General features: G+C 53.7%; 3 protein-coding genes across 3 annotated transcripts in view; 1 reads left to right on the forward strand and 2 right to left on the reverse strand.

The window, feature by feature from the left end:
• GUITHDRAFT_146827 (hypothetical protein) overlaps positions 1-504 on the forward strand; it is a gene marked incomplete at both ends in the record, with an annotated part of 4,370 nt that extends 3,866 nt beyond the window's left edge. The window contains 3 exons of the mRNA XM_005821924.1: positions 148-220; positions 266-313; positions 358-504. Of these exons, the coding sequence (XP_005821981.1) occupies positions 148-220; positions 266-313; positions 358-504 (268 nt within the window). The remainder of the gene's footprint in view (positions 1-147; positions 221-265; positions 314-357) is intronic.
• Positions 505-988: 484 nt separating this feature from the next.
• On the reverse strand, positions 989-2,354 carry GUITHDRAFT_146828 (hypothetical protein; the record flags this gene model as incomplete). The annotated part of the gene is made up of 2 exons (XM_005821925.1): positions 989-2,200; positions 2,250-2,354. The coding sequence occupies 2 exons, from the start codon at positions 2,352-2,354 to the stop codon at positions 989-991; spliced, it is 1,317 nt and encodes a 438-aa protein (XP_005821982.1).
• Positions 2,355-4,796: 2,442 nt separating this feature from the next.
• On the reverse strand, positions 4,797-6,712 carry GUITHDRAFT_146829 (hypothetical protein; the record flags this gene model as incomplete). The annotated part of the gene is made up of 4 exons (XM_005821926.1): positions 4,797-5,150; positions 5,207-5,482; positions 5,531-5,601; positions 5,656-6,712. 4 exons carry the CDS (start codon positions 6,710-6,712, stop codon positions 4,797-4,799), a joined length of 1,758 nt encoding a protein of 585 aa, XP_005821983.1.
• Between the last annotated feature and the right edge of the window lie 3,325 nt (positions 6,713-10,037).

A 10,037-nucleotide genomic window follows, 5' to 3' on the forward strand; every position in this document is an offset into this window, starting at 1 on the left:
GGGGGGGGAGATGATGTGGAGCTTCTTCCACTTGAAGAAAAGGGTGAGACGAGTCGGTGGTCTTAAAGAGGCGGGCGGGCAGGCAAGCTGATGCGGAAATTTGGCAGGACGCGCTCGAGGACGTGAGGGGAACCTTCCTTGCTGTAGTCCAGCTGACCCGCAGCAGATCGCCAACAGCATCATCCTCGAAGACGGCACCAAGATTGAGATCCTGACTCAGGTCGGCTGCTGTCAAGCAAGATGACCAGCTGACGAGGAGCTGCAGGTCCAGCAGCTCGGGGACAAGTTCACCAGCTTCTTCCCGATGATCGACGTGAGGATGCGACCCCTTGCGCTTGCCATGACGACCGGGCGCAGGCGACGGAGGCCGAGATAAAGAGAGAGGAGCAGGAGAAAGAGGAGCAGGACAAGCGAGCTAAGGACGCGGAGAACTCTCGGCTACGTAGCATGCTGGAGAGCCTACAAGCGCAGGCAACGGCGGTGAGGGCAGGGAGGAGGTGGTAGAGAGAAGCTGAACCAGAGCAGGAGGGATACTCGAGCGACGAGGCGGTGAAGACTTCGGAGCCCAGGAAGCTCACGAGGAAGACGACCAAGTCAAGGCAATCAAGGTAGAGGAAGGGAGTAGAGTGGATGGAAGAGAGGAGTGAGTGTAGAGAGAGGAGGAGAGAGGGAGGAGAGGAGTCAGGGTTTAGGAAAGGAGGAAGAGAAAGGGAGTCAGGGTGGAGGCTGACAGGATGAGCAGGAGGACGGGAGTTTTCTTTGAGCTCTCCGACGAGCTCAAGGAGCAGCCTATGCTCCTCCTCCGCCCCGAGCGACTGCAGTCGACAGACTCGGTTGAGGGATGGGAGGAAGGCAACTGACGACGAGGGAGCAGAGGAGGAGAGTGGGGGCGAGGGAGGGAGGGAGAAGGTGGCCAGAGCTGAGGAGTGAATCATTCAACGTGTATCGAGGTGTATGAAGTTAGATTGATCTTGTCTTCTCCCCCCTGTCAGCACATGGAATGATCCGCGCTCTCACGCTTTCCCTCGGAGTCATCGGAATGAGACTTTTCGCTCAGCGTCCCGGCGTTTCTCTTCATGGCTCGTAGGATCTTGTTGATGTCGTTGAACTCCTGCTTGTCTCCGTTCTTCGCCTTCCCGTTGCCGACCTCAAGATCGTCCTCGGAGCCCGAGTCGTCCTTCTTCTTTCCCTTGCCCGACTTCTTCTTCTTTCCCTTGTTCTTCTTCTCACTCTCCGATTCGCTGCTGTGATGATCGTCGTCGTCGGCGCCTCCTCGATGCTTCCTCCTGTAGTCCCGCGCGTCTCCTTTCTTCTTCCTCTTCGGCCTCGAGTCATCCGACTCCTCGTCGCTCAACCTGATCCTGTCCTCTAGATGCGCCGGCGCCAGCTCCCACTTCTGCCTCCTCTTTGACTTCCTCACCGAGCCGATGACGCGTCCGAACATCCGGATGTTGACTTCATCGTTGGGGGGAGCATTCTTCTCATGGTTCAGCCCAAACGGATCGTCGGCCTCCGGCTTCTCCTGTCCTGGAAGGCATGCAGGGTCCCACTTCCCTTCCAACACGCCCCATGCCGTGCTCCACAGGATCACTCCGTAGGTGTTCTTGCAGAGCCCGTCGGCGAGGAGGTACAGGATAGCGCTCACGTTCTCATGAATGACGCAGACGCCAGTGGGGGATATCAGCCATACGATGGGGAACATGGTCCATGCGATGAAGAAGATGAGTCTGAGCATCTTGATTCTCACCACCACCTTCTGAGCCAGCGGAGTCCCCACGCTCTCAAACCCGTACAGCCCGACTTGAAAGATGGTGAAGACAACTGAGTACTCAAAGACCAGGCACGTGGCCCCGAAGAAGAAAAAGAGCCACTTCATGTACTCGGCGGGAGAGATAGTCGCCGTGATTCCCATCACCACTCGGATGATGGAGGCTGCTTGCGCGATGGGATTCAACGGGATGCTCTTGTACTTCACCAGCGCCATGTTGCTGATCTGCCCGAGCATGATAGGGCAAGTGCACAACCAGGATGCCATGCGCGACCAAGGAAAGAAGCGCCCGTCCCTCATCTGCAACGTGCCGTTTCCAGTAGAAGCGAGGGCATAGGTGATGCTTTCAACGAAGGGAAGGTAAACAGATTCCCATGGCACCTTCGGGGCTCGAGAGATCATAAAGATCGTCTGGCATCCGCTGACAACAGCCTGTCAACAACCGTCATGCTCAAGGTCAAGCTCAAACATCTTTCAGTACCCAGACCAGCTGCAGCAATGAGACAAAGGTGCTGTCGATCCTTGACATGTTGTAACATTCTGTATGCGTACTCGCCCATTCTCCATAAACGACTTGGCTTGCCATGGTGATACTGGTGCAAACGATCAGAAACGGTAATGAGGATCAGAAATTGGAGCAGAAACGAGGAAGGGGCATTCAAGTGAGCTGACAAGAGTTTCAAAACGAAATGATTGCAACTGCAAATGAAACCTCCTGGTGTATCACTTGTTGTAACACTTATAGAGTGCCAACGTGAAACAAAACAACATCTCAAGAGCAGGAGTTTGCAAAATAACGATCTACGCAGACAGATTGATAACTTGGTTATATGCACAAGATCGTATGAGGAGGGAGGCTAATCAAAGGCATGTGCATCAACCTTATGCCTTACATGAGACATGAAGGCAGGGACGAAGAATTCGCAGACACATGCGTTAGTGGTACAGAGAGGAAGCTACGCTGGTAACATCGGAAACGATAGCAAGGCAAGGAAGGGGAAGAAGCAGAGAAAGCAAGGAGGCAAGCGAGGCAACGGAGGCAGTATGACGCATCAAGGTATCATCGTCAGAGAGCTTGCTAAGCGGTGAGGACATTGTTTGCAAGAAGCTCGAACGGCAAAGTGCACATTGCAGACGGAGGAAGGCAAGAAGGTCCGGCACTATGGGAGTGTCCCGGGGTGGGTGGGTACTCCCAGTCCGTATCAGTGTGGGTGGTACCCCACCCCTATTCTGGGATGGCCCCTTTTCTGTATCCGTAGTACCCACCCCTTCTGCTATATTCTCACCCATATTAAAGAACCTCATACTGGTAGGGGTAGGGCAACCCATCAGTGTCGACCCCCACCCACTCTCAGCCGATCCCACCGTCACTGACCGTCCGACGGTGGTGCCTCCACCACCCCTACCTCCCTGAACGGTGACAGACGACGGTGACCCAAAGATCCTACCACCGTCCTTCAAGCCCTACCCCAGGACTATCCCACAAGTACCCCCGGCCTATCCCCGTACGGTACAGTGGTTACCCCTGGTATGCCCCCTTTGTCCTACGGCATCATATTACTGCATTACGGTACGGTACTAGCTGGTAGTCAAGTTTTGCCCTCGACCACCCACCCCCACTAGTTGGTAATCTGAGACACAAAAACTTGAACATCTCAGAGTCTGGAGTACCCACCCCCCCTGCCCCCAGTGGCTACCAGCCCGTGATGAGCCACAGTGACTAGGGAGGGGTTGTCGCAGTTTTGACTCGCACGGCAACACATTGAAGTACCCGGTAGTATGCCGCAGAGCAGGGAGGGGGTGGCCCAGACTCTCAGGGGGGTGATCACTACCCCGGCCTAAACCCGCACCCCCCCTTCTCCCCACCCGCACCCCCCAACCCTATGCACAGTGGGGCACTGTCAGATGACTATCAATGTTTTATCAGCCGGCATTATTGGCGGCTCTCCCCCAATTCTGATAGTAGAAGTTACCGGTACTAAAGTGGCATTGAGTAAACTGACTCCCTCGGCACTGCGCCAGAGGCTACAGTACTACGGTAAGTACGGGTCCGGTACAAGGGCAAAGTACCGGTCACCGAGGCCCGCTGGCTGTCGTTCCGCGGCAGGCTCCCATGCTCCCCCGGACCGGCAGAGGCCAGTACGTACTCAGACTCGGAGTAAAAAAGTAGTAAATCTTTGAAAAGTTGCATAATCGCATCGTTTCGGTACCCTTGCCCGGGCCTCGGAGCCCGGCCCGGAGTCCCCCACGGGCCACACCAGGCCATCATGGCCCGCGGCGGGCTCTGACACGCAGTTCAGGAGCCGCGCCGCGGGCGGCGGCCGCGGGCGGCCGGGCCGGGCGGCGCCGGGCGTAGAGTCACTGCCCAATTGCCAAGATACTCACCGTCACCGTGGCACTGTCCGAGTGACTGAAGCTAGTTTAGTATACGGCACGGACTCCGAGGCCCAGTCCGAGTCGGCCATCAGTGATAGCCATAGAGCTTGCCAGCCTGAGATTGGGCCATCATGCCACGGCCCGGCCACCTCTCCGGCCCGGCCGCGCGGCGGCCATGATCCGGCGATCATTGATACAGGCCGCTACTACGGCTGAGCCGATCCGGAGGCTGGCTCTTGAAGCCAAGTCGGGCCGACTCCCCGGTCCCGGAGCCTCGGAGTGACTCTGCCACTGTGACTCGGACGGTCCGAGCCTGAGGCTGAGGAGCCTGACGTGACAGATCATCCGCAGGTACCGAGTTCGGCCCGGGCCAACACTGACAGTGGTGAATCAGCGGCCCATATCATGCAGCCGCCGGCAGAGCAGTGCTGTCACCCCGCCGGTCACAGTCGTGGCAGCTGGGTCGCCAGAGACCAGTCACTGAATGGTGCCTACTTCAATTCACAGTTGCCATTTATCATCTTAGGGTTCACAGATAGAGAAACATGCAAAATCTACACGTACGCAGCCTCACAGACTTGTAAGTTAACATGGAAAATTAGACGCTATTTACACTAGAAGATCAACAAGTTCAGATAGTAGCAGTCTTTCCTCATGTTGAGCAGACAGCAAGATGGCATGCGGCTGCTGCCTCAGCATCAGCTTCCTCCAAGGCTTTTCGCGCTCTCTCAGCCATGGCGAGAGCATGTTTCTCTGCCTTGGCCGCCTGCTCTTCGGCCTCCCTCAGCTGCTTTGCTGCTTTCACTCGAGCTTGCTGCTGCGGCGAAAGCGCAAGGAAGGGGCTGGCAGTATGGTAGAGCTTGAGACACTCTTCCTCGTCTTCTGCCAAGGCGATGAACATTGCAGACTTTCCTTGAAGGTACAGCAGAGGGAAGACACCATACTTAGACTGTCCAGGGACAAACGCACATCCTGCCTCCTGGAGTTGTTTGTAGAACTGTCCAACCTGGGCAAAGAAGTCAGACTGGAAATTGTTGTTGCAAAAAGGTAACAGGTGCTTACATGAAGCTCCTCTGGAGTTGTGCACTTCCAGCAGTAAAAGTGTGCATCGGGGGAGTACATCGAACGGAAGAGTTTGGGAGTATGGCAGCCGTTGAACCTCCCGGTGTTGAGGTCCGAGAGATATGGCACGCCTTTCACCGACAAGAAATCCACTCCTCCTGGTCCCTTGGGCATCGAACCCTTGATGAAAGCCCTGAGGCATCGCCTTGCCTCGTCTTGGAAGGAAGGCTCGACCTTTGACTGCCTCCATCCCATGTAAGTGGTTCCCTTCATAATCTAAAAAAACCGTCAACCTAGAAACACTTCATCCAAGAGATGACAAACCTGATCCACAAAATCTTCTCCTAAGAACTGATCTTCATTGTAATGGAGGGCAGGCGAGATCGCAACACCATCTGCTACTTAGTTAGAGGCAAGTCCATAGTCCATTTCAATCGCAAATATTCCACCTGGCGCCTTGTCCAAGTCAAGTTTTTCTTCCAGACAAACGACACCGTAAGGAAAATCATACGATTGCAACGTTGCAACATCGCTGACAAAAATAATTCCTTCTCCTGCAGCTCCATAGATAGGCTTGATCACAACCTCCTTGCTTCCAATTAGTTCATACGCCTTGACAAGATCCGAGCACGAGCTGCAAGTATATCCCTTGGGTACGATGATAGTTGGATCCAGGGATTCGATGACAGAGGGGACATCAAGGGATTGAATGTGCCTGTGCAAGGCGCCTTTGTTTCCATAAGTGTTGATCCATTCAAGGTCCTCCCCGAAGATCTGCACTGGGAGATCGCTTAGTTTGTCAGCCCATCGCTGAAATTGGGTAGTGACACAGTAGGGAACAAGCGTCCATTCACAGTTAGATGAGGTTATAATCCCACGCAAAGTTTCGACCATACAGTCATCCGTGTCATCATCCATGTTGTAAATATTGCCGCTGGTGAAGATCGCTTGCCAGTCTTCATATCCGAACACTTCCTTGCAGAACTCCCAGAAATGCCTAGTCCTCTCGTGGGCACCAGGTAGGATAGCAATATCGAGACCAGGTCGGAGAAGAGTTAAAACTCTCGCCGGAAGGTTGTACCTCTGGCTCTCCTTCTTATATTCTGGACGAGGGCCATGAGTCCAGATCCTCCTTCTCTCGGCACCAAGAATTGAGTTTGATCGCTTGAGCTTGGGGACGTTTTCGGATACCACCTGCGCGACCACAGATGGATCAATGATCATGCTGTCTCCAGCTAGACACTCCGAGCAAACTGAAGCGAAGTATGCTTCTTCTATCGCAAGGGACTCGTCAGACTCGTCTACGGGCCCGAGCGGCACCGCAGGCTTCCTTGACAGCTTGGCTCGAGGAGGACCGCGCTGAGGGCTCACTTCGAAGTCGCTGACTGCTGGCTCGACAGCGATGGCGTGCCTTGTGCATCTTGGTGCACTGGTCGCAACGGGCATCGGAGGCATGAGAATCCCAGCTTCCTCGAAGTTTCCTCCCACAGAGCTGACGAGGGTCATTGCAAGCAGGTTGCAGAGAAACAAAGCCTTGAATGAGATTCTTTCTTCCCTTCTCAGACAAATAGATGACAACGCAAGCTCTCACAGAATACTCCAAGTTTGTTCAGCGCTCCGTTTCTTGCCTTGAACCTGATGCTCTCGTCAGATTCCAATCCAATCCAGCAAAATTTGTGAGGCGTCCAATGAAACGACAGGGAACCTTTTTCTTGCCTATCACTCACAGTTTGACACTCACAGCGTCTCTTGAAATTCCATCTTGCACGAAGATAATAGACACTATACGAATCTTGCTTCTATCTACATACAACCAGCAGCACAACACAGTGTGACTATCAGTGACAAAGAATTTGCGTTTCTCTGCTGTTTAGCGAAAAAAATCTTATCCAAACAACTCAAATCATACGTCAGAAAACATCGACATCAATGTTATTCGAAATTCCAATAGTTCTACAAGCAATCTTCTTGAATCGTACAGTTATCATCAGCAGAAGGCAACGAGAGGCATCGACAGGAGGAAAACAAGAACTGGATCGGAAACAAGACAGAGAGGTGCTGAGGTAAGGAAAGCAGAAGGGATCTGAAGTAACATCGAATCCAGATGCAATGAGGAGCGGAGCAAGACGCAAATTGTGCTCTAGCTTCAGTAGCAGCTGCGTGTCGTGGGGAGGGGAAGGAGGACTACATGCATTGTAAGGGGGAAGTACCCACCCTGTCAAATTAGCAAAAACTCAGGTCACTTCAGGGGTACTACTGATTTGGGTGGTAATGAACTGGGGGATCGGGTGAAAAAAATTCAGGGGTATCCACGGGTGGTACTAAATGTGGGTCGAAGGGTAGGGTGAAAGAGCAAATTCAAGGACCCAACTCTTGCCGATACCCCCCTGGTGAGTTTGATGTTACCCTACCCTCCTGTGACTCGCCATCCATTCACTAAATATGACCGGTAGGTGACTCCCCCTTTTCCACATCACCCCTCTCTTTTAGTGTAAGTACCCGGTTTCTTTGACATAGACCCTACCCTCAGTGCAACATTCCCCAAAAAGCTTTTTTTGGAACTCTTTGGAACCATTGCACTTGATGACCCCACCCCTTCGAAACGTCTGGTCCCTTGAGCCACTCGCCACCCTTCGAATTGGCCAAAAGTACCGGTGCTGTTCCATATGACCCATGATTCTTCTGAAAGTTTTGTCTAGTCCAAGGGGTACAGCGAACTTCAAGATCGGGGATACCCCACCTATCCGATCTGGCACCCCCGCTAGTTTGAGCCTCATCAGTGTTGGACCCCTCGTCCTTGCTTGTGCCAACAATGAATGGCGTGACTGGTTCTATGAGCCCCTGCACAACTGGTACCAATAGTTTAGTCTATTTTCATTTTTTGTACTGTTGTTCAAATTAAAATATGTTTTTGAAATCTCCGCCTCCTCTTCGCATGCCAACTTCAAATGTTTGTTCTCATCATGTTCGCGGTCGTATCTTCGATGTGCCCTCTGAAGGTCACCACCCCCACCTACCTCAAGATGCTCTCTGCCCACCCCTACCAGCACCGTAGTTACACAATCCCCCGATTGAAAAAGAACTCCAATCTACCACCACCTAGGCATCCTCCCTCTAGATTTCAGACATAGGACCGGTGTCTCATATTTTTTTTTGGCTTATTACCCCACTCCACCCCCTCCCCAGGCTTCCCCGGCGTTGTCCAAACGACGTGGTTTTGCTCTTCCCCCAGCCCCTGATAAGTTCTCGTTGGGGCCTCCAATAGATTCCTGTGTTTCCCTCGAATACACGAACTTTTATTTGAATTTCTCTGAAGTTCCTGAAGTTGCTTCGGACACCCACAGCCTAGATCTTCAGGGGGGCAGGAGAAGCTGTAGGCAAAGCTGGGGGGTACTTCAAGCAATAGGGTAGGGTGGGTATTTTACACGAGCTCAAGGGGGAATGTGAGCGCGAGAGTTGGTGGATAAATGTCAAGAAGGGGGTGGTACCATGAGACTATACGGGTAGTCAAAGTTTATTGGCCCGCAGGAGGACAATTCAGGGGTAGGTGGGTGAATTGAGAAGGGTGGTCAATGTGGCAGATGTAACCCGTCTAAAATCAACTTTGTTGTGCCCATGGGTTGGAGGAGGGATGGGGTGTACCGTATGACCCTAAACCGAAAGTGGGGGATGGACAGTGAGGGGGTGGGGGGGTGGTTGTGAAAGAAAACAAGAGGAGTGGGGGAATATTCAGGGGGTGGGGTGGAGGGGCCGCTCACATGTGAAGCTCGAGCGCCGTAACTTTCCGATCTCATAGGCTCCCGGCCAGTGACGCCCAGTGACGGTGCAGATGCCAGTGACAGGCTGACTCGTACCAGCGTAGACCGGCCGGGCCCGGAAGGCCGCGGCGGCGCAGCCTGTGAACTGATTTTTAACCGTTCAACTTTGAGTAAAGGTGCCAGACACGGTGAAGCTTGAAAATTAGCCTGTACTAGCGGCCCGCGGCTGCCGCGCCGGGAGTCCGAGGCTCAGTCATCGTAGTCAGTGACTGGAGACTCAGGCACCGGTACCGGCCGGCCGGCCGTACTATCATACTGTGCCGTGCCACCGAGCCGTGTTACTGGCCGCGCCGGGCGGCGGCGGCGCCCGCCGCGTCGGAGGCGCGGCACTGCGGCAGTGGGCCCCGGCCGGGCGCGGCGCCCTCACTGCCTCACCCACCGGCGGTCCGGGTCCGCCGCCGCGTGGAGTCCGATCAGCCGGACTCGAGGCTCCGACACTGATGAGTCAGTACTCGTACGGTCTTGGAGTATCTGTTCAAACTTTTGAGTGTCTTCACATGTCCCTATGTATATATCTGGGGCGGACTTGTTTCAGACTACGGAGGCTCCTTTTTAAAAAATATTATAATTCCCACAAACTCATCTGGCAAATTTGATGGTACCCCTACTCGAGTACCCCTACCCTTCAATTGTAGCTTAAAATGATGTAAAGTACCCCATGTTTTAGTGCACTTGATACCTGCTACCCCGCAGTCTGAGAACCACGAACCAGGCCACCCACCCCCCTCCCATCCATAGATCACTCGTTTGTACCCAACCAGCTCCACAATCCTGGTACCCCTACCACCCATCGAAGAACTACAAAACAACCCAGTACCACGAAAATGACTAGGTAGTACCCCCCTTATGAAGAACAAATTTAGTCCCTTTGAATAACCTACCCCAACCAAAATCTTCTCCCTTGTTGACCACCCCCCTTCCAACTACCCTCCCTCCCTCCCTCCCTCCCTCGCTCCCTCCCTCCCGTATCTTGTCTCTGCTCGCTTACCTCCCCCCACCCCTTCAGAGAGCTT

This window comes from Guillardia theta (genome assembly GCF_000315625.1).
Source record: "Guillardia theta CCMP2712 unplaced genomic scaffold GUITHscaffold_135, whole genome shotgun sequence".
In the NCBI taxonomy this organism is placed as follows: domain Eukaryota; class Cryptophyceae; order Pyrenomonadales; family Geminigeraceae; genus Guillardia; species Guillardia theta.